General features: G+C 36.6%; 2 protein-coding genes across 3 annotated transcripts in view; one reads left to right on the top strand and one right to left on the bottom strand.

The window, feature by feature from the left end:
* LOC107048804 (aminopeptidase N) overlaps window positions 1-24,309 on the bottom strand; it is a 71,686-nt gene extending 47,377 nt beyond the window's left edge. The window contains exons 1-2 of the mRNA XM_015272214.2: window positions 24,249-24,309; window positions 16,874-16,939 (exon numbers count right to left, since the gene is read on the bottom strand). Of these exons, the coding sequence (XP_015127700.1) occupies window positions 16,874-16,893 (20 nt within the window). The 5' untranslated portion in view covers window positions 16,894-16,939; window positions 24,249-24,309. The remainder of the gene's footprint in view (window positions 1-16,873; window positions 16,940-24,248) is intronic.
* Window positions 1,224-10,961, top strand: LOC107048805 (organic cation transporter protein). Of its 2 annotated transcripts, none has more exons than XM_015272221.1 (2): window positions 1,224-1,298; window positions 7,892-10,961. In XM_015272221.1, exon 2 carries the CDS (start codon window positions 8,423-8,425, stop codon window positions 10,136-10,138), a length of 1,716 nt encoding a protein of 571 aa, XP_015127707.1. In that variant the 5' UTR covers window positions 1,224-1,298; window positions 7,892-8,422; the 3' UTR covers window positions 10,139-10,961. The 2 variants fall into 2 exon arrangements, with proteins under 2 accessions (XP_015127707.1, XP_015127708.1); XM_015272222.1 differs by lacking the exon at window positions 1,224-1,298 and adding an exon at window positions 6,911-6,958.
* Window positions 24,310-24,512: the final 203 nt, after the last annotated feature.

Below are 24,512 nucleotides of genomic sequence, written 5' to 3'. Positions count from 1 at the left end.
TTGCGCCTACGCCGAGACGGAAAATCGCGTTCTAACCACGGGAAGTAAAATAAAGGACCCTCAACCGCGTGCTTACCAACCTCGCCTTCGGCTCGGCTGGTAATTGCACTGGCGGCTGAGGATCCTTTATTTTCCCTCCCTAGGTTAGAAATATACTATTGTCGGTTAAAAAAATATTCTCTCCCCCTTTCAAAATGAATATTCGCGGAAGGGGCGAGGGAGAGAGGAATTTTTACAATAATCGAAGGGAAAAACAACATTTATTTTTTTTCATCATCCTTGAAAAATATTATTAATCATTTTGCTTCACGTATATTCATTTTGAAAAATAGGGGGGGAGTGGAAGGATAGACTTTTTTAGAATTATAGAATCTACCACCCGGGTCATTACGTGGTCGAAGAAGAGAGGAGATTCCAAGAATTGAAAACAATCAATGCTCTCATCGTTCGCTGCAGTTTTTACTAGTCAGCGTAGTAATTTGTGTAATTTCCTCGAGTAAAATGTAGGAGGTGCGAGAGTAAGAACTAAAGTTTTCAGTCATAAGAAAAAGTTACAATTTAACATAGTAAAAATTCATACAATTTGAGTAATTTCTCGTTATTCAATAGTAAAAATTGGTGAAAAAAATAGAGCGTTTTTAACACTTTTGAAATTCATTGTTTTGTCTGTGCATTTTATTCTGCATTTTGTCCGTTAACCATTACTATATTAAATTGCAAAAAAAGAATTTCACATCGCAAATGTTAGGTTAAAATAAATCAAATTTTTTCGGTATGTTCCGCGATTGCTATGTTCACATGATAATTTTTAATTTTATATTCTCTCCATATGGTAATTAATAAACAATAATTAACAAATAAATAAGTGTCTTAGATGATGGTAAGACCGGGAGGCCCCAGAACCCCAAAAATACTAGTTATTCATGAACAAAATTCTTCTATATTCGCAGTAACAAATAAAAATATATGTTTTTAATTGAAAAAAAAAATCCTCACATCGTGTCATGAAATTTCGGTCAACAAACCACTTGAAACCGCTAGCATTGACCTCTCAACGTCACCCGCTTAATTTACAAGAATAAATACTGCGCCTTTCAATGACACCATTTCTGTTTACTTTACCCCAATAGATTAATAATTGATTTGTTATCCATTTGATTCCAAATAATTCCATAAATGTTCAGTTGTTGCTCAACATTTTTAATTTATTCCGAAGGGAGTGTGGGTACCTCTCGCTGCGTGACGGGCTACAGCTGTCAGTCGTCTCTAGCCTCTCTTGCAGTTATCACGGACAGTTTGTGAGTATAACCAGTATTCATCAGAGCTCACGTTTTTCCTTCATTTCGCTATGATTTCCCCGAACATTTTAATTCCAACCTTCCGGGAAATCTCTCATCGACGAGTAAAAACATTTCAATTTTATTATTTATCAATTACCGGCAGCGTTTATCCACGTGGAGAGAAAATGTAAGAAAAATTATCCTGTCGCGATTGAGAAAAATGACGAGAATACATTCTCGGGCAGTTTTTAATCAGGGAACAATATTATATGTTCATATTTCTAAAAAAATCTCAGGAAAATTACTCAAAGAAATGAAAATATCGCGGTTTTTTAGTCGCGAATTTCCACCACATACCGTTTAGCCAATTTTCAAGTTTGGTGTATTGAAAATTTCGTGGGCAGGTGTTCCTCGAATTTTTCTTTGGCATCGTATTGTGATATTAGGATAACAACGAATGTCGTAAAAATTGCGATAGCAACAGTTGTAAGAAGATAATGAGTGATGGTGAAAAAAAAATACGAGTGAAAATTCAAATCAGGCTAGAATAAGAGACTGATCAGTCAGGCTAGATTTTGATCAGTTTTGGATCGAAAATTGAACGCTTATTTGGATCCACGCCTGATCAAATCGTTAACATCCGAACTTGCCCATCAATACACCCAGAAAATTCTGTTTAAATCAAATACAAATCTTTATTTGAATTTTTTTTACTTATTTCAATAATATTTTTGTTACGAATGAATGAGCTTGTTTACTTATTCCAACAAAAAGGTTTTAATTATATCAAGCAAACAATTTATTCATTTTAAATAAACAATTTGTTAAAATCGAATCAACGAGGCATTTATTTCAAATAAAGAGTTTTCTTATTTTATGAAAATCATATTTCTATGTAATTAAATTATGTTTCAACAATATTCATCGGCTATGAGGAGAAAGGTCGTATGAATCTAATCCAGGAAAAGTGCAATCTAGACGACTTGAGCTCTCTAGAATTTATTTGTTAATTTAATTTTCTGTTTTAATAAAATTGACTCGGAGAAAATTGAAAGAAAAATATGTCTTGTAGTGAAGGCAAGAATAATCCTCGTCGTGCGATTTTTGAATTCCTTTACCGTAAAATTGTAGATTTCCATGAAAATTCATGAAAAAGTTGCCTGAAGGAAAAGCAAACCAAAAAAAACATGGGCTAAATTGTTGAGAATCTCTCTGCCCCTCTCTCCTCCCCCTAAATGTCTTACGTGATATATACCCAACCCCTAAAAATGATTGCATGTTTTTCGTTGAATTTTTTCGAGTATATTAACATCACAAAGTGATAATAAATTATTGATATGAACTAAATATTTATTTAGTTCAAAGAAAAAATTTATTTGGTCCAAATAAAGAAATTTTCATAATATAAGAAAACGTTTTATTTGATATTAATAAAGAATTTATTTGGATCAAATAAAGATTTTTTAATAGTAAAAAACGTTTATTTAATATAACCATGACCTCAAATATTTTTTTTTTCAATTAGGGTTACATATTTTGTTCAGTAATTGTTACCCATATTTTGGGATGATTTTTATTATGCATCATGCTCCGTGCCTGGAATTTCGACTGGATATTCCATTAACCCGGCTAATGCAAACTAGAGCGTGTGATGAATATTAGTCGAAGCATCGAGAAATAATCTCGGTGATCCCTGATAAACCCTATCACCCCTTTTACACAGTAACCTAATGGTTTGAGAGCAGTTTTTATCTTTTGAATACGTGTCGAACGATTTTTTAATTTCGAGGGGATGATTCGAATGGTTTTTACGGACTCAGAGGGGGAAACAATTGAAAATGTAATTGAAAAAGTTTCGATAACAGAGAGAGATGAGATTGTAGTTTAACCTGGTGAATATTCGTTATCGGTGGTTGAGAGACGATGATAAATCAATACATGGAGATGAGAGGTTAATGAAGTGTCACGTGTGTTTCACTGATAATTTTAATATTGATTACTTTATCGTACTTGTTAGCGACGGGCACTTATTTCCATTTATTCTCCGAGTTTTTTTATTGTGCGGTATGATGAAATGTAATAATTTAAGTGGAAACAAGTCTAGTTAGAATAGATAGGCTACAGATTATGAAAAAAATCAAAGAAAATGAAAAAAAGATAAATCAATGCGAAAGTAATAAACGAAAAAAAAAATTCTTTAATTTTTCCATGCACATTTTGAAAAATAAATTATCAATCCGATGAAAACTGAAGCACTTGGACGATTTTAAAGGCAACAATGTTGTTTTTCGTTGTTTCATAGGGCAAAATCCTTGGTAGGCATCATTTTTCCCACTTGCTAACATGTACCATGATACATCAAAAGTGACTTGATACATTCCCTAATACTTCAACGAAGACTGAGATTTCACCGCGGTCTCCCCTTAATTGACGAAGTCATGTTGTGCTAGTTTCATTATAGTAATTTCTACGATATTTATTGAACGTTTAACACACTGAGAAAAAGGAAGTTTTTTGAGAAGTACATCTCTACTTGTATCGAGAACACTGTTAGAATAAAATGAAATTTCATGGACAGATGACTAACAATTTTCAGGACAGTGACACTGAATGCGATTTCGTGGAAATCGTGAAATTCCAGGTTTCATTGAAAATTCAGTAAAATTCCAGAATTTTAAATAGCATAAAGACGAGAATTCCCCAATTTTTTTGAATTGCCAATCTAATATGAATATTAAGTGCCACATTGCATTGAATTTTCGGTGAAATCTGAAATTTCATAATTTTTTCCCTCCTAAATCGCATTCAGTGTCACTGTAAAAAATTCAAGAATATATTTCCCGGAATGTTCTGGTTGTCCATTCATTTTCACGGAAAAATGGAACTGAAGTTGATTTTGATTTTTCCAGGAAATTCTGAATTTTAAATGGCGAAATTCCTGGAAATTTCAGTGGTAATTAAATTCCATAAAAATCTTCAAAAAGTGTACCTGTAATTGCAGACAAAAATTGTTAACAATGAAGCTCATGACTCGGAAATTGACAAGAAGGGAATATCTAGACTAAGAAAAGAAACCTTTTGTCCAGAAATTTTGTAATTGTCCGAAAGGTGAGGGGCTATTTGGGTTATAAATATAAAATTATATAAAATGCAAATAAAAATCAAGTTTAAATTTGAATAAAATATTTATTATGAGCTATTCAAATATACTGATTTAAGGGGAGACATCATCATTCTCCCATAAGGGGAGACATCATTTTTATTAATTTCAGGAATATTTAAGTTACAAATATATAAATTAGTTTACTTGTTTCAAGAAAAATGATTTACTTATATTAAATAAATAACGGTGACATCTTAAAGGCTTGGTTGCGCGGGGGACGTATTGAACAACTTTTGAATTATGACGGGACATGTTAAAAAGTGGGAAAAATGGTGACTACAATCGATTTTATCCCGTGAATCGACAAAAAGCAACGTTTTACATTTTGATATTCGAAATCGTACAAACACCTCAGTTTTTATTCGATTGACAATTATTTTTTTCAAAATGTTCGTTAGGAATAAAATGGAAGAATTTTTTTTTCATTTATTGCTTGCATATTAATTTCTCCGTTTTTTCCAACTTTGTTCATGATTCTTTCAATGAATTGTAGAAGGGATGCGTACCTTCATTCTTTGGGGACTAACGAAAATGTAAAAAAAAAAGATCAATCGCATTAAAATTGAGGTAATTGAACATTTTTGAAGGTAAAAATGAAAAACGTTCTTCGTTAATTTACAGAGCAAAATCGGCTGTAGTTATCATTTTCCCCACTTTTTAATATATGTCTTACATATCATAAATTTTTATTTCCGTTAGACTGGCGCAGTGGGTAAGTTTGTTGGCTCACATGCTCGAGGTCCCGAATTCAAAACTCGGGCGTATAGAATGGTGCGATCTAACCATTCAAAGTCTTGATCAGATTCTGCGGTATACTCAGAATCAAGTCAGAGTGATGTAGAATAATGATAAAAAATCAAAATTTGCTCAATAAGCCCCTAGCTCTAACGAGAACTTTCAAACTTCACCGCAATCTCCCCTTAATTAATTCAAAGTAATTCCCTTAAATTTTGGAGCATCTTAAGGTGCCCCAATTCAAGATACAATTGTATCACGAATGTATAGTTTGTATCCTTATTTGCGCATCATACTTCAGTTATGCTGAAAAGTGTCACGCTGACGATGCTGAATGTCTACACACTATAGTGAGGCATGATCGACGCAATTTGGAGTTTAACAATGTAAATTGACTGATTATCTATTTGTTTCAAATTATTGTTGCGAAATTCGACTGACGCATTTGATTATTGAAGCTTTTCAACAAAGAAAGGAAAGAGTTTTGATTTCCAGAAACATGTCACTGACTTTGAGAAATCTATCATAACACCCCGAAAAATGGTTCTTTTGAGTCAAATAAAACTCTTATTTGAAATTTTTATTAATTTCAGGAATATTTAAGTTACAAATATATAAATTAGTTTACTTGTTTCAAGAAAAATGATTTACTTATATTAAATAAATAATTTATTTATTTACAAAAAAAAATTATTAAATTTGAAAAAAACTATTCATTTATTTCAAATGAATGGCTTTCTTGTTTAAAGAAAATCACAGCCTTATGTATTTTGTGAAAGAATTTTGAAAATGTGTTTCAACAATATTCGTGGGCCATGTGGAAAAGGGTCGTATGAACCTAATCCAGGAAACGTGGAATCTGGACGATTTTAACTCTCTAGATTCTAGAATCATTCTGATCCAATTTTTTATTATACTTTTCACTCCAGCATATACGATCTTCTGACACCATCGTCTTCCTGATAGTGAAACCATGGAACGGAAATTCCCCCCGTCGCCCCCTAACTGTCTTACGTAATATAAGTACAGCCAGTAATTATTATTGCCTGTTTTTCGTTCTTCCGTTCCATTTTTTTCGAATTTATTACCATCTCAGAGCGATAATAAATTTTTTTTTCTTTCACATACCCTCTCGGATTTTTACGGTTTTTCCCCTTGTCCCATCCCCCCAACCCCTATACCGCATTCGCCGAAGGACGAGGGAAAACCTCACTTGAGGGAAAAAACCTGCCCAGGTATAGTCGTCTTTTTTACGAGACTCCCGCTCGACAATGAATCTGTGAGATTGAGAGTGTCAGAAAATTTGGCGACGCAACCGGGAAGCGAACCCAGGTCCGCTGCATGCCAATCCCACACTCTAAACACAAGATTTTTTTTTCAAAATTTTCGGAAAAGTGTGTGGAACAACAATTACGAGCCAGTTTTTTGGCATTTTAAGCGTTTTCGGGCAAACGAACAATAAAAAAAATTTTTTTTACACTAATTATTCGTTTTCAGATCTATATAATCGATCTTCAACGTATGAAAAGTCTATCTCCAATAACCCACGACTTTTAAAATCCATAGTAGTCTCCCCTTAATTGGTAATTCAATGCTTTTTCTTTCTCCCCGATTTTCGATGATTATTGTAATCGATTCTCCCACGCGCACTACCGGGGTCACGTGAGAGGGCAGAAGGCGGTGACAGATAAGAGAGCAATTGTGGAACACGTGTAGAACGAGCGGAGAACGCGGGGAATACCACTAGTTGTTGTGAAACCGGAAAAAAGGGAATTCAACAGTGAGTGTATCGGAGTGCAACTGTCCCTGAAGTACTAAACCACTCGTCGGCCTTGTACAGTACGGATATCTCGGCCTGAAACCCTTCAAAAGCATCGACCGTTATCAGGCGCGGAGAGAGGGGGAGGGAAAAAGAGAGATAAGATATGAGATAAGTCGTAGTTTAGATTTTCCGAGTAGTAAAAAGGAAAGTCGAGGTTTAAATAAACAAAAGTGCCATCGAAGCGGTAATTTTAGACATTGTAATCTCTACTCGGTCATCATATTATGAAATTTGCAAAAGAAGGCAGAAACATAGTGCAATTATTCAACAACGTTTCACAGTGATCTCGGTTTTTTTCCTTTCTAAATTTTATGAAATAATTTTTCACCATTCTTTTCCTCGATGCGGAAAAACCATGTTTATCACTCCCCATTAATTATAATTTCCAACAACCCACATTACGTTCCCAGGTCGACCAGTATTTACACATTAATGAGTGCTGAGTGCAACCGGAATTTCCATTTTAAAAATATTTCGTGTGAAAATCCTCTATATTCAAGTCACCTCTCCATTTCATCATATGAAGACCCTGGTCCCTGAAAATTAAAATCCCCCATGAATACAATTACCCCTGAATAAAAAATACTAATGACACAATTAAAAAACCGTCCCATGTCCTGCAAATCCGCAAGATCGACCGCTTGTAAAATTTCGTGTATAAACAACTCGGTCCTAAATAGTCGCGTACATTCCCGTTAAATACTTAATTACTAGATAGTACCCACTGTGCATGGCCGGAGAGTAAACACCACATCCATTCAACCAATTTTACCAAATTGGGAGCACTTAATACCGCAGACCCATTCATCCACCTCGACCTTTGATCACCAACTAATCCTCATCAAACTGAAAACCACCGAAAATACAAATTAAAAAGAACCTTGACGTTAGAATTTCAGACAATAGCCTGTGCTGAATGAGGTCAGTGTCCCCTCGACCCTTAGCCATGTGACTTCGATAAAGCAGCAAGCTCGGGATCACACCAACTGAAGCATCGAGAAAATATTCATGATAAACCATACTCTATGTAAAGACGGGGCAGCCAACAATTCTAACCGCCGAACGAGAAAACAGAAATACTTGAAGGCGAAAGGCGTGCAGCTGTTGAAGTGAGTGAGAAACACCGAGGAGTGGGACAAATGATCGTGGAAGGCCGAATGTGAAGTGAGTTTCAAAAAAAAGTAATAGCTAGAGCGTCTCCACTCTGCCTCAAATCCAACTCAGGAGGAGTGCACACGTCATTCGCCTCGCGTTTGTTCGAACGGGAGGTTACTAACCCAGTTATCCAGTTGACTGGTGAACACCGTGGAGGTCCGACCGGTGGGGTACAATCTCCTCTGACCGATCGGCATCGGTCGCTGTCGATAATCCAACGAATTGAGTGTAATTCAGTGATTTGTGTCAGATAAAAATAAAGCTGCGATGGCGAGTGTTGACACAGATTTGGAGGAGTTGATGTCACATCTTGGAGAGTTTGGGAAGTACCAGGCATGGCAATACTCGTTGCATGTGCTTGCCGGACTGACAGCTGGATTACACATGTTGACATTGTTGACTGTTGCTGCTGTTCCACCACACAAGTGTGTTGTACCAGGGTTGAGAGAAGAGCTTGGTGGCAATTTGACTTGGGAGACTGTGCCAGGTCCTCACAGATTGTACAGCAATGGAAGTACATTTGAGAATATTCCGGTGAGCCTGGACCACTGCCACTACAAGGACTTTGACAACAAGACAAAGAACTGCGACGAGTGGGTGTACGATACCACTTACTACAAATCGTCGAGGGGTATTGAATGGAACTTTGTGTGCTCGAGAAGATGGAGAGGAGCGCTAGCCCAGTCTTCCTACATGCTCGGTGTCTTCTTCGGGGCTGTGACACTTGGAACTCTGGCCGATAAATACGGTAGGAAAGTCATTTTCTGCATCTCAGCGACGAACCAGTTGATACTGGGGATTCTAGTTGCTCTAATGCCCGAGTACACCACTTTCTTAATCGTGAGGTTCTTGTACGGAATCTTTGGATCTGCTGGCGCCTACATCACTGGTTTCGTGTTAACGATGGAGCTAGTGGGGCCGTCGAAAAGAACTGTGTGTGGATTGATGTTCCAACTGGCATTCGCGTGTGGGTTTGTGATTGTCGCCTTCTGGGGGGCCTTTATCAAGGATCGCATGTGGTTGCAAATTGTGTACGGTGGACACTCGGCTGTTTTGATTGGCCACTGGTGGCTAATGGACGAGTCTCCCAGGTGGTTGTGGGCGCAAGGGCGTGGAAAACAAGCTGTGGAGATCGTTCAGAAGGCTCTAAAGATGAACGGTAGTGATACTGTGTTAGATGCTGCTAGATACGTGTCCAAGAATCGGGCGAAAGAGGCTTCGAGGGACTCCACTGGTAGCTACACTGCTGCAGATCTTTTCAAGACACCTAATCTCAGGAAGAAGACCTTGAACGTCTGTCTCAATTGGTTCGCCAACTCCATTGTCTATTATGGACTCTCATTAAGCAGTGGCGCTTTGATGGGAAATCCTTACATTAGTTTAGCCCTTAGTGGAATCGTCGAGTTTCCCAGTTATATATTCACTTGTGTCACTATGGATCGGCTTGGGAGAAGGTCTCTCGTCAGTTCATTCATGCTCATTGGTGGCACCTGTTGTATTGTTGCGACACTAATTAAGGATCTGCCCACCTTCGTCACAGCTGCTGCTACAATTGTACTTGTGGGGAAGGCGTGTATTGCCGTTTCATTCGCTGTTATCTACAATTACACTGCCGAATTGTTTCCAACTGTGTTGAGGAATACTGCGTTGGGAATTGGATCCATGTGCTGTCGGTTGAGTGGTTCGCTAACCCCAATGTTGCTACTGCTAGACTCACTCGATGCCAGGGTACCTGCCGTTACTTTTGGCATCATTGCACTGATATCAGGGTTCTTATCTCTTTATCTACCAGAAACAGCGGGGCAACCGATGCCCGAGAGTCTTGAGGATGGAGAGAAGTTTGGAGTTGGTGATACTTGTTTCACGACTTGTCTCGGGAGGAAGAAAAACGAAGATACTTATGATGTTGCACTTAAGCCGATGGCTAGAGAGGCTGAGAAGATTAATGGTGATAGTGAGGAGAAGTTGAAGAATTCTCAATAATCACGGACATTTTTTTCTTCGGTGTGGACAGTTGATTTATGAGGGTCTGGGGAGATAGACAGGTACATGGATGGGTTGAGTCTTGAGATTATGGGAGAATCGGGGCTTAACGCGGTACTACTCACGGTGCTTAGGGGACGTTAAATAATGGAGATTGTACTTTATCAGTTGCTTGATTTCACGTGTAGGTGCTTATTACGTACGTTTGATGGGATTACAAAGACTGATGGCCCTGTTTCTTATCAATCGTTATATTAATTTCGTTAGCTGATTGTGGGTTTCATTTTATTAGGGAAATTGTTAATGAAGAGAGGGTTATTGCTGATGTACTTCGGCAGAATTTTCAACTTGGTGGGGAATTTAGAGTACAGTTATTTTTTTATATTCGAATGTTATGACAATGCGAATTTTATGATGTATTACATTGTGTGGAAGAAAACTCGGGGAAATGTTGAAAGATACATTATTTTTCATTTTATTCATTTTTCTGTCAGACTAGTTGTCGCAGGAAATCTTCAGAATCATTTGTACATCAGACAAGATGCTTTTATTATCTAATATGTTTGTTTTAGGACATACCATCTTTATCGATAATAGTGAAAATTTATTTTAGAAATCGCAGTCAGACGTAACTTTATCAATTTTTTCTTTGAACATGAACATTTTTCATGAAAAGAGGACAATTCGAAGTGTTCATCATCATGATTTCGACGTTTGGAGCAAATTTAGAGAAAATAATTGTTTTATATTTGAATGCTATGACAATGTGAATTCTACGATGTATTAAATTATGAGAAATAAGAAAACTCTAGAAAATGTTGAAAACAAATTATTTTTCATTTCATTATTTCTTTTAAATCAATTGTCAACAAAAATGGTAAGAATAATTTTTTCAGGTGTCGAGAGGCTGTTAGTTCTAATCAATACAATACAAAAGAGAAAAACACTTTTCCGCACTCGTAACGAAATATACTATTTCGTGAGAAGGCCCGGTAAACCGCGCCTAGATCACGGTTTACGAGCCTTCTCACGAAAAATTGCATTCATCACACGGTCCAAAAGTATTTTCTGACGAATGTGATTATAGGCTTCGCCTTCGGCTCGGCCTACAAAGCCACATTTGTCAGAAAATACTTTGTGGACCTTGTGATGAAAATAACTATTTCATCACTCGTCCATAAAGTGAAATTTGACATACATTCAGCGGATACGCGTGGAGAAAGTGTTCTCTAACCCTAAGGAGGGACGCACTAGCCTTCGGCGAACGCTACACATCTCCCACGGGTCAAAAAGCACTTACGCACTCGTATCGAAATATACGATTTCTGCCGTGTAACGAACAGTATTTTTGTCATAACAGGCGTACGCAGAGATTGAAGCGCTGCCTATGGCCGAAATGACAAAAACAGCTATTAACGTTCACCACAAAATATCCAAAATCATTTTGTTGATTTTTCAAAATGCTTGGGGCGTTTATCACCACAATTGTTTCAGGAAATTTCTCTTTTCCTAAAAAAAAGTGATTTTTTTTAGAAATCTCGGTCAACAGTGTCAGTGTGTCTATCATTTTTATTTGTTTGTTTTTATCACCTTGCGGTGAAGGACAATGAGAGTAACTATTTTTGTCACCTAGCTCAAATAAAATATGCAAAAAGTACCTCAGTAATTCGACCGTGACTATTTATTTAGAAATACGGGTTGTTCAGTCGTTTGAACGTCGCCGTTTTCTGTTGAATCTGGGTTGTAATGCTACAGAGTGACGATCGGCAAATATTTAGGAGCACCGCTAGTTGCGCGGGGGGGGGGGGGNGGGGGGGGGGGGGGATAGAGGGGCGGAAAGGATTGAGCGCCAACTGTCCAGAGTGATTGTACGAGGGAGATAAAGCGACGGGCATCACGGCATGTGAGGATCTGACAATGGAATTGGCAAGAAATGGTGCCGTTATTGGTGGATTATCGATTTGAAGAGAGGAAGTAGGTTGCGTAAATGCTTGATAATCGGAATTATGAAAGTTTGGAGGGGTGAGGAGTGGAGAAATAGAGGCATAAAAAATTTTGTTCTACCCAATTAATCATTGGGAATCGATTGAGTGAAATAATGCAGTTTTTCGATATTATATATTTGGCGGAGTTTCCCCCTTCGAGCCATACAACTTTCATGTGACCTTTTTTACTGTTTCATGTTTTCTGAAAAACGTATTCAACTGTCCTGTTTCAAAAGGGACACCCTGTATATGACATCACTTTGAATATGGATCTAGGAAAAAATGGTGAAAGACGTTTTATGTTACTACACTGTTAAAAATTTTCCTCTGAATTTTCCGTGCCGAATTCCAGAAATTTTTATCGTGTTCAAGTTCCACTGAAATTTCAGGACATCTTGTCATTGAAAAATCAAATATTCCATTGATTTTCTGTTCAAATGATCTGGAAATCAATAAAATACTTGATTTTTCAGTTCAATTATTCTATGAAAATTTAGAAAAATCGGGGAAATTCAGGGAAAAATTGAAAATTCATGTCATTTTATTTCTGAATATCCATGTTCCACTGAAAATTCACTCAAGTTGTGAAATTTCCATCTCGGTCCTACTGCAAACTCGTGAATTTCCGTGAATTTTACTTAAAGCTTGAAATTTCATAACCATTTCCTCCTTAAATTCGATTCTATACGTGCGTTTCGCAATCGAGGTAGTCGCAGTAACAGTACTGCAACCCTATTCAATTTTGCTTGACTGCAGCGACTGACGCTACGGTAGTTGATTCCGAAAGGCACTCAATGTCACTCCCATAAGATTTACTATATCTTCCGCGAAATGTCAAAAAATTGCTAACAGTGTAGGCCTAATAAACCGCGATTCTAAACTCAGTAAGATCACGGTTGTCGCGTCCAGGGGCATAAAATATTGTATTTCACTCGGTGATAAAAGTATTATCGACTCATGTAATTATAATCCTCGCCTTCGGCTCGGTTTAGATTGATTATTATTAATAGTACTAAACTGCCGATTCAGCATAAGTCAGATTTTAATCTTCAAAATTAAACTTATGGTTATACTGCTTTAAAGAGTGCAATTTAGCTGAATATTCAAGAAATTATTTGCTTCATCAATAACAGAATGTATATAAATTTCAGGTTAGCTTGTCAAGATTCTTCACTTATAATTTCAAGAGTATCATAATTTAATTAAATTCAGTACATCCGTTGAAAAATGCTGCGGTGAAATGATCTAAATCCCGATTAAAATGGGCAAAAAAGGAAGCAGGATTGTAATAGTGCTTTACTGAGCTTTTTTATTCGTGCCTCGCATGAAAAAAAGTTTTCTCGAAATGTTTTTCTAGAATGGCTCCATGCCGAGCTAAAAGCACAACTAAAGAGAATGTAAAATTTGACTTATCATGGGTAGACCTGAAAACTCTTGTTTCACAGAAATTTGTTTCGAATGAATATTTGTAAATATGATACTGTAAAATTGTGCTGCATACATTCCGTGTACTGGCACTTATGGCCTTGATGTTTTCGTCAAAATCCCAGGAATTCTTCATTGACTGGAGAATGAGAGTAGCCAAAGTGGAGAGATGAAAACCCCTGCCGCTTCTATCTACGAATTTATGGATCCTGGAGTTTATGGCCGAATCCAGGGCGAACGGAGGGACGTAAAGAGGTAAGTCGACAAATTTTGTTTTTCATAGTGTATGTGGGAGACGGTATGGTGAAAATTGAAGCTGTTACATCCCTGACTTTACCCGTAGCAATTTAGTCGTGGAAAATGAATGTTATTGCTGGTTTTGAATCCCTGGGTGATCTCCCAGGCTTAAAACTACCGGCAGGAGGGCTGGGGAATACTTCAGGTTGGAAAATGCAATTTATTGGGTTGGGATATTACCTTCGAATTATTAAGTGGCGCAAACAATCCTTTCTCACATTCTGGAGTTATGTGTTCTTTATGAAGATCGGAGTGCGAATCATTCTAAAATGTGAATGAAAATGATGGAAAATTTTCAAACCAATAGAGAATTACTCAGAGAATTACTCAAAAGAATTACTCATGGACATGGTAATGGCTATCATGGGATATCGTAATGAACTGTGAAAAAATTACTCTTGACATTTCAAGTGAAAAAGCTTGAAATTTTTAACAAGGACAAAGTTACAAGAAATTTCTGTATATTACTTCACTGATGAATTAATTAATTTCTTATTCAAGTAATTCTCGATTTCCAGATACATGCGGCACTGAAAAATGTTAAAAATTGGTAAAAATCACTGAATCTATTGAAAATTCAATTGCGTTTGATGTGTAATTGTCACATTGATTTTGAAAACTCAAGCTTTTATTGAAATATCAATGATCGCTTAACATGAAAAACCATATTTTCTTGAATTTTCAAGATGAATTTTTAAACTCACAACATTGAGAATTCAGATAAAGCTGTGACTGAAATTTCAAAAAAATTCTAATAGTGTGGTTACTATCCGACACAGGAAGCTCCTCAATGGTAATAGGCCCTATGTACATAGCCAAAATTACTATGTTACATAGTAGAGCTCCCTATGTCACAAGCATTCACTTCACGAACGCTCGTAAACTTTACGCACGCCGTGTGGAAAACAACCACCTTAAGCACACTAAACCGTTTCGAAAAGTGCACTTTTGAGGCAGGTATCACAAAAAATCTGAAATTCTGGGGTCGACATATTAAGAATATTAAGAATATGAGTATATTTTAAGAGTATCGGTATTATTTTAAGAATATCGGTAGGAAAGGATTTGCTTTTTTTAACGATGTTTCCACGGAAGAAAATTGAAAATTTCGATTGAAATTACTTGTTATCAAATATTTGCATAATAAAAAAAAATTGTTTTTTCCTTTTTTATTATGGGCGCTACAGACACCAGCTCCCCCATCGCGCTTATATGGTTTCAATACGACCATCAAATGAACCCCCCATCAATGTGACCCCTATATGACCCTTATATAAGCCCCATATGGCCCTTTTGACCCCAAATTTTATAAGAAATCCTAACGAAAATTTCGTATGAATTCCTGTAGGACATCCTACACGAAATACAGTAGGAAAAACCTGATAAAGAATCCTATAGAAAATCCTACCTGTAAAATCCTATAGGAAATGTTCTAATTCTCCATCGGATTTTTTCATACGTGGTAAGAAACATGTTATGGCTACTGATCATTTCATCTCTTCGTTACTCGAAAAAATCACAAGCATTTCCTCAAAATGAGGTGCATGACCTCAATCCCTTGGGTGCAATTTCAATGTGACGTGTTTACTCACACGCTTGGCGAAGCTTTGGGATGATCCGTGGCCAATGGATACCCAGGCTATCTGACATCAAGGATACCCGGACCATGTCCCGTCCGGGCTAATGGAAAAAGTTGGCCGTTTTACCGGTGACCCACGCAGTTTTTCCAATCATAAAGTTCCAAGTTGAGTGCAGAGGGATACTTTTGGCTTGCTTTGCCCTCATCTCTCGTTTTTCGGTATTCATGGTCGCATCGTGAACGTCACGGGCAAAACGAGGGGAATAAGAGCGAACGAGGAGTAGAGTAGACACTGATGGAGTATATAGATGTGGTTTCGATCATATCAATTGAAATTCAGACCTTGGGGAGAGCCTCTTGGGTATAATGCTGAAGTTGGATGGGTTTAATCGACGTTTCTCTCGGAGGAATGAAAATTACTAATGGAAGAATGGAAGAACCATGATACTGTAGTTCTTGGCTGCAATCTATTTTCTGCTATTATTTATTGCATTGGTCTCTCAGAGATGAATGTTTTCAAACGTTTCAGAATAAGATGAAGGCAAATTGCAAGGAAGAAAAATAAATCAACGGACGAAAATTACTATTAGGAAAATGAAATGATAATACTGTAATTTCTGCGTATGGAGAGAAAAGTTGAAGAAAAATTAGCGAGACAATCACGGCAAATTTAACTGTCTGGATCGTAATCGTGGAGCAAAATATGATTGAATGAACAAACACTGAGGGAAGAAATTACTTTTGACAAAGATGATTTTCTTGATACAAAAAAATTTTCTTTTCACGTACTGAGAAAAAAAAGGCTTTCAAAAGAATAAGAGTCTCTTGTCTCTTGTCGAGGTAATTTTCAAGTGTTAACACAAGTCTTCCCATAAATTCATATAATTTCCGTTATATATAGAATTTAATGGATTATGAGAATTCGCACTTTCCCGATCTGATCACTCATCATCTCCAACTGAGGAATTCTTGTTTCCGATTACACGACGAACACTTTCATTATCTTTTCAAGTGTGTAGAAAATTGATCTCAAGTGTTGTACTCTTTGTGCAAAATTTTATGTAATTAACGCAAACTACATAAATTTATGGGAAGGACATCATTTCTAGTCTTGACAACGCTTAAAAATTCTCTCGGAACAAGAGAATCTCATTCTGTTGGAAAACTGTTTTTCTCTCAGTCTGAGAACGAAATTATTTATCAGGAGATTTCACGATTTAAAAAATTGACAAGAAAGAACCTTCTTTGACAAAAGTAGTTTTTTCTCTCAGTGTACCTTGTGTGAAGGGAATTTTATGTCTGTCAAGTGAAAAAGTTATTCCTGTGGAAGAAAATTATCTCTTTCCATTCTGTAAATTTTATGCAACCTATCCCGAATTCCTTGAAAGTAATAATTCAATTTTCATTCTCAATTTTATTTTTAATATTAAAAAACGAATATCAACTCACCGGGAAATTTCGTATTTCATGAGGTGAAAAATAGGTCCCCTGCTGGGAATTGTAGAGTTTCGTCGTCTATAGGAGAATAAAAATTACATCAATTTTTTTCAATGGAAAACACTGTCATTTTTCATTAACTAAGAATTTTTTTGTTTCGATTGTTCAGATTGTTCATACACACTGTTAGAAAAAAATTCAAATTTCATGGACAGCTGAGTAGTAATTTTCAGGAGAGTGACCTTAAATTCGATTTAAGGGAGAAAAAAATGTGAAATTTCTGATTTCGCTGAAAATTCAATGAAATTTGAAATTTTTAAACGGCATTCAGATGAGAATTCTTCAGTCTATTTGAATTTTCAATGCAATCATGAATATTGAGTGCCGAATTGAGATGAATTTTTAATGAATTCAAAATTCAAGAATATATTAATCGGAATTTTCCGGATTTCTAGGGAAATCCGGAAATCCTGAGTTTCTATTTCGGGGAATAATTGGACTGAAATTTACAGTTCTTATTGATTTTTCCTTGACCTTAAAATTTCGGTGGAACTAAAATGTGATAAAAATTTCCGAAAATCTACGAGAAATTTCAGCCAAAAATGTTTAACAATGCATGGAATATTCATATTCTTCCGAAACTTTCAACTTCAGATGCAAATATCAATATTACTTAAATGCCTTGGATAAAAAATTACGTTGAGATAACGATTCAGGTGATATATCAAACATCAAAATAGAATGCACAAGATTTTTTTGGAAAACAATTTTTAAATAAATTATGAAAGAAGAAAAATTCAAAGTATGAAACGAAAAATGAAATTCCCGGTGCGCTTGATTGTTTTCAGCAGAATGAGAGAAAACCCCATAATTTCTCATTAGCAAAAAATGTCCTTTTCCTTTTCATCGGATCATTTATTCAACAGAAAACGATCCTATGCAATCCTAAACGATCCTAATTTTGTCAGAAAACGGAGAAACCTAAAATTTATTCAAAAATCCTGAATAAATTTTGAATTGAGATGAGAAAAAGATTCAACCAATGAAACTTCCCTCAATTACAAAAAAGTCTAAAAATCCTCTGAACCCAAGCCCTCAACCGGTTACTCCTCCTCCGCTCCCCCGCCCAATCTCATGAAGATGTTTTCTACAAGGCCCTCCATATCTTCTCCTCATGAATTGCCCAAAAAACTCCTGGAACATCTAAAAACGTTTGCAGCCGATGAGGATACTCAGTTTAATTACAACTTCAAATATTTTTCTTGAATTTTACTGACACTTCATGTGATAAGCGAAAGGGAGAGAGAGAGAGTGAGAGTGAGAGGAGACCACTGACCCCATGTTCAGTATGTCCTCGTTTTAATTAAAACGAATGTACACGATTCGAGAGGGTTCTGTTCGTTACCACCATTCGCACCCATTTGGATAATATAATTACGAAAATTGTCACGCGATGAATCCCGCCAAAAGAATGCGTGTTCCATCCGTCTTTTTTCTCCTGCACTATTAATTCAAATGGAAATCATGGAATGCCGAGGAGCAAATAGATGAAAAGGGTATTCAGATGCAATTGTCAATAACCAATATATGGATCGCTGGGAGTTATTAGTTGTTGGTTGATTGCACAAGAGTGCCGACATAGGCACATCACATTGGCTCCATATGATATGGCATCCCCCATGCTTTCATGCCTCGAGCCATTCAGTGTTCAGAGATAAAAAATATTTCAGTAATTTGAAAGAAAAAATGGCAATATCCCTGGGTGAAAAAATTCCTTGAAAATTCGCTCGAGCGGATGAATGTTTGAATGCCAAAATATCGTACAACGAGCGGACAACTGCATTTTTCAACTAAATGAGTATAGTTATAACTAAGAATAAGAATTAAAAAAAGGGAATCCAGTTGCAAGCAAATTGCTAATTCATTAGCAACAATATATTGTTGAACAGTATCCATTGAACAGTTCCTGAACAAATTGGAAAGACATGAAAATCTGATAGATCAATGCGGCAGCAAAAAATGTAAAAAAAATTCTTCAATTTTTTCATGAAAATGCATTTCTAATACCTCGTAAAACAGATGCACACCTTTCTTCCGTTTCTTTGAGTATAACGCACATTTTTAAATAAAAAATTGTCGGTCGGATGGAAATTGAAGCACTTGGACGATTCCAAAGGTAAAAATTAAAAACGTTTTCCATTCATTCAAGGGCGAAATCGATTGTAGCCATCATTTTTCCACTTTTAATTTGTCCCATAATGTATCAAAAGTCGCTCATTACGTCTCCTGCTCCAGCAAAGCCATTGAGATTTCACCGTGGTTTCCCCTTAACCCGTAAGTGGTCGTATCGTGAGGGAATCCCCGCTAAACCATACGCAACCTATAAAGCGCCACTGTAGAGCGAGTGAGCTGCCAGAAAAGCACGACCACTTAAGGGTTAAACGAGAAAAGCGCAAATGCAAGTTTGTCCTCGTCTCATTTTCTCACGACAAAAACAGGGGTTTCATCAGTTCTTCCAATTATGCCAAAGATTCGCATAGAAAAATTTCGGATTGATGTGATGGTAGCAATTTAATCAGAAATGTAATTGAAACGTTCAAAGGACCTCGCATAAAGATGGAATCGTTCACCTAATTATTCGCTCTCTTTTTCTTATTCTCATTGTTCAAATTCAATTTTATGTAGACACTAAAAAAATGCCATAAGAGGAGGGGGAGGGGGTCTTGGAGATAAAATCCAAGGGAGGTCCCTGTCTGTGATGGCTTGACTCTCAGGGAGGAGGAGAAATACCACAAAGTAAAAAGTAAAAAAAATGTGTGACGTCATATTTGAATGGCTCCATTATTGATTTCAATAATGGAGCAGTGAATTAGGTTCAATTATGAATGAGATCAGCTCAGAATGCATCTGCGAATCATTTTGGGAATAGTTCTGGACTAAAATAAAATGGAAGAGTTTTGTTACGCCTTGGGCGTTACGGAAATTCTCAGAATATCAAAATAAAAATATTCAAAAGGATCTAATCACGCAGAAGATCACTGAAAATATCAAAAATTATAATGTGTTAGGGCTATCGACCTTGGTGACTTTTGAACAATTTATGATGAAGTTACAACACATGATATAATGAGGCTAGTCACATATCATTTCATATGCATCGATTAAATTTGGAGATAAATCAGAAAAATCACATAAATGAAGGTACGAAAAGGTTCAGAAATATTAGTGAGAGGATCTTTTTTGTAGGTGATTTCAAGAACTCAAAAAAAGTATTTAGAATTTTTCTCCGAATGTAATAGTGCTGAAGATCCTCCCTGAATAACGTATTGATTTTGATAAATAATAATTTTGATTAATATTATTTTTCGTATTTTCCTGAAAATTTCCTGGAATGGATGAAAGTTTGAGTATCACACTATCACAGATTGAAAATCGTATTCTGCTGTCTTGCTCTGAAGCAATCAGTTTTGTAAATTTTTCCCTTTTGAATCAAAATATTTCACGTTAAATGAACTACCAATATTCCTGAAAGAAATAATTCTTGGAAGCGATGGAAGGCTCAATCAAATTACAAAATAAAAATTGTTTGGTACAGATTAAAGCCATCGGAGTAGATAGATTCCGCACTAAATTATCGATTGGGGATATATTCACAATGAAATCGAAGATTATTTCGGTGATTACTCGGAAACAATATGGGTGAAATATCGAAGGACCTTTTCAAGCAGAAAATTTTCGACGTCTGACATTCTTCTCTAAACTACTATTTCCACAGATATTGTCGAAATCATCGGCAAGATTTTACAGATCTGTTCAAAATTCGATTGTCAATTTTCTTAAATACCTTCAAAACGGATGCGTTCAGTAGAACCCTTGAAAAACAGTTTTTATATAAAATCCAAAATAATCTATTCGGATTCATTAATCCTTCTATAGAAAATTCCAGAAGAGTGAAATATTATGAAGAATCTTTTAATCCCCCATCACTATCATCGAAACTGGTTTCGCTGAAATTCCTTAACTCCTCTCAGTCTCAAGAACTTCCGCGATTCAAAACCAAAATAATCCGTCATTCGATCCTTATTTCCACCCCTATGTTTGCATTGTAGCAAACCCTCATCCAGGCATCGATGACAAGTCTCTGCGGGCAAGATGTTTCTAGAAAAATTATCATGAGGCTTTTTCTCATAGAAAAGTTGGTGATGCTGAGATTCTTCTCTACACCTACTAGTTCCAGACAATTCCAAAACAATCTATTCTGACTCATTAATCCTTTTATAGAAAGTTCTAGAAACGCAAAATATTATAAAGAATTTTTTGATCCCCATTACAATCACTGAAACAGGTTTCGCTGAAATTCCTCATCCCATCTCAGTCTCAAGGTCTTCCGCAATTCCAAACAATAGTAATCCTTCACTCGATCCATATTTCCATATTTGCCTTATGCTTGGATTGTTCACAAACACATATCCAGGTATAGCTGACAAACCTCTTGTGGCAAAGAAGACGTCTTCTTCTTCTATTCGATATGGTTATATTCTCAACTCTAACAAGGAACACTACGCAGGTGTCCCCCTCCGATTTCGATGAAACTTAAATATGTTATAGGGGACCCAAAACTAAGGGATACGTATTTTTTTTAGCTGCTCATATTGGGTTTTAGGGGGTGAAAGTGCTCTCTGAAGTTGATCACCTCTCGGGGTCATTTTTCGATCGCACACATAAGGAAGCTTTTTGAACAACTCTTTCGCAGTGTATCATGAAGGTCACAAGGAATGATGAAAATGCGAATTAGAACCGTCTCCGGGGGGTGAAATATGGAGGGTAAACTACCCTTGTGAAAATTCATTTTTCTCATAGAAAAAAAACTTTTGATGGAAATCCCATGGGATAAATTCCATTTGAAAAAGTAGAAAAAAATACAGAATACCTGTTTTAAATTCCTTTTCAATTCAAATTTAAAACTTAAAAAAATAGATTTTTCGTGAATTGCGAAATTTCAAACTTTTTCCTGTACAAAACGAAGCTTACGGCTAATGATGAGGAAAACCATTGGGACAGGATCCAGGAGTGGTGTCGGGGAGGTTAACTACCCTTGGGAGGGGGGGGCGGGGATTTTTTTTAATAAGGGAGAAAAAATATCGATGAGAATTTTACGAAACACATTTCGTTCGAAAGCATGAGACAATTTAAAGCACATATTTAGGATTTTTTCCGCAAATTAGAATTTTAAGGTAAGAAACATCGATTCTTTGAAAAATTATGGGTTTTAAATTGTTTGTTATAATAGACTGATCTTACACGGAATGATAAGTGAAACAATTGAAATAGTCTTCGGGAGTGAAACTTGAGGGCTTAACAATCCTCATGGTATTTTATCGAATCGATCGGACCAACCTCATTTATTTTGAAAAGAAATCAGTAATGACCATGAATCTAAAAAATTTCACCGAAGGCCAGAGTATAGATTCCATTAAATGGCTTCCATTTCTAATTTGAAAAAATGAGTTACGATGAAATATTTTGAGGAATTCAAATTTTCATCTGCATATGAACGTAGATGGGTGGTACAAAGAAGAGCCGATGATTTTGTATAGTAATTAATGGATCGATGATAAAATGTATTTCAGTTGCTCTTATCGCTTCAATGTGATATCGTTTTCAATGAGACGTAAATGGCGACATGACAATACCATTCTGTTTGATAATGCAGAACCACAACTGAAGAATATTCGGGAGTTGTAAACATATTGATGCAAATGGCTCATTTGTTATCTGAGGATGAAATTACTCTGACCAATATAACTTATACGATATCAATGTTTTTCATTTCCATCCCTCTTGTGAATTACAATCAGTCTACACTGGGAAAAAAAATTACTTTGGCCAAGGAATCATTCTTGGGAGAAGAATTTATTTTTTTATGAGCTTATTTCTCTAAGCCAGTCATTCCCAGGTGGTCCATGTCCATCTCCATCTCGTGTCCCATTTAAGTTTCATCGAAATCGGAGGGGGACACCTGCGTAGTGTTCCTTGTAAGAGAAAAAGGCAAGCACTATGAGGAAGACATCTCTAGAAAATGATGATGAGCCTATCTTGTAAAACAGTTTGTGATGCTGAAATTATTCTCTAAACCTATTAGTTCCAGATATAATTCCTAAACAATCTGTTCTGACTCATCAATCCTCCAATAGGAAATTCCAGAAAAGCAAAATCTTATGAAGAATCTTTTGATCCCCACTTCATTCATTGAATCACGTTTTGCTGAAATTCCTCGTCACATATCAATCTTAAGATCTAATGCAATTCCAAACAAAAATAATCCTTTTTTGTGATACCTGCTTCAAAAGTGCACTTTTCGAAACGGATTAGTGTGCGTAAAGCGGTTGTTTTCCGCACACCGTGCGTAAAGTTCACGAGCATGCGTAAAGTGAATTTCGAGTGCGTAAAGCGAAGCTTTAGCATGCTCTTGAACTTTACGCACTCGTGCACAAAAACAACCACATAACCCCCACTACCATTTCGAACAGCGAACTCGGCAGGTACCACAAAAAATAGGATATGTTACACGTGCGTGTGAAAAAGTGGAACTTTACGCACTAGTAACACAATATACTATACTCCAACTTTATTCCCACCCTTATGCTCGGATTGTAAACAAACACTCATCCAGGCATATGTGGCAAACCTCTTTCATTATCATGAGCCTTTTTCTTGTCGAACAGTTTGTGATGCTGAAATTCTTCTCTAAACCTACTAGTTCTAGGCAACTCCAAAACAGTCTATTCTGACTCATGAATCCTTCTATAGAAAATTCCAGAAAAGCAAAATATTATGAAGCATTTTTTGATCCCCATTACAATCACCGAAACAGGTTTCGCTCAAATTCCTCTTCCCATCTCAATCTCAAGGTCTTCCGTAATTCCAAACAAAAATAATCCTTCACTTGATCCTTATTCCCACCCTTATACTTGGAGTAAACAAACAATCATCCAGCCATAGGTGACAAACCTCTTTCGGCAAAGAAGACGTATCTGGAAAATTATCGTGAGCCTCTTTCTTACCGAACAGTTTGTGATGCTGAAATTATTCTATAAACCTTCTACTACTAATTCCAGACAACTCCAAAACAATCTATTCTGCCTCATTAATCCTTCTATAGAAAATTCCAGAAAAGCAAAATATTGTAAAGCATCTTTTGATCCCCATTACAATCATTGAAACAGGTTTCGTTGAAATTCCTCTCCCCATCTCAATCTCAAGGTCTTCCGCAATTCCAAACAAAAATAATCCTTCACTCTTTATTTTGATTTGAATTCTATTTTGTCATTTTCAGAGCAAAAGCCATTTCCCTACCCTTATGTTTCGATAGTAAACAAACACTCACCTCGATTAACGCAACCACGTTGGCCCATACGATAGGACAACCGAAACACCGGGGGTTTATGATACAGTTTACGGTTTGTACGTGCTGTATGGAGGGACGCGCGCCGTCGACTAAACTCAAGCACGGCGCCAGCCGGTTAAAACGCATGAAAACCCCAGTGCGCGCAAGACTGTCAAATAACACCGGCGAAAACTGAGGGCAACAGACCGGCTCTCTTGCCCTCCTGCAGGTATTAGCCTTACTTGGTGTCCAGCTTGCACAACT

Source organism: Diachasma alloeum, unplaced genomic scaffold (genome assembly GCF_001412515.2).
Source record: "Diachasma alloeum isolate Michigan unplaced genomic scaffold, Dall2.0 Dall_scaffold_00197, whole genome shotgun sequence".
Taxonomy (NCBI): Eukaryota; Metazoa; Arthropoda; class Insecta; order Hymenoptera; family Braconidae; genus Diachasma; species Diachasma alloeum.
This window is presented reverse-complemented; position numbering and strand designations above follow the sequence as displayed.

What these genes read in the sequence shown, in the direction of transcription:
- LOC107048805 (XM_015272221.1), top strand. Translation starts at nt 8,423, where the DNA reads ATGGCGAGTGTTGACACAGATTTGGAGGAGTTGATGTCACATCTTGGA.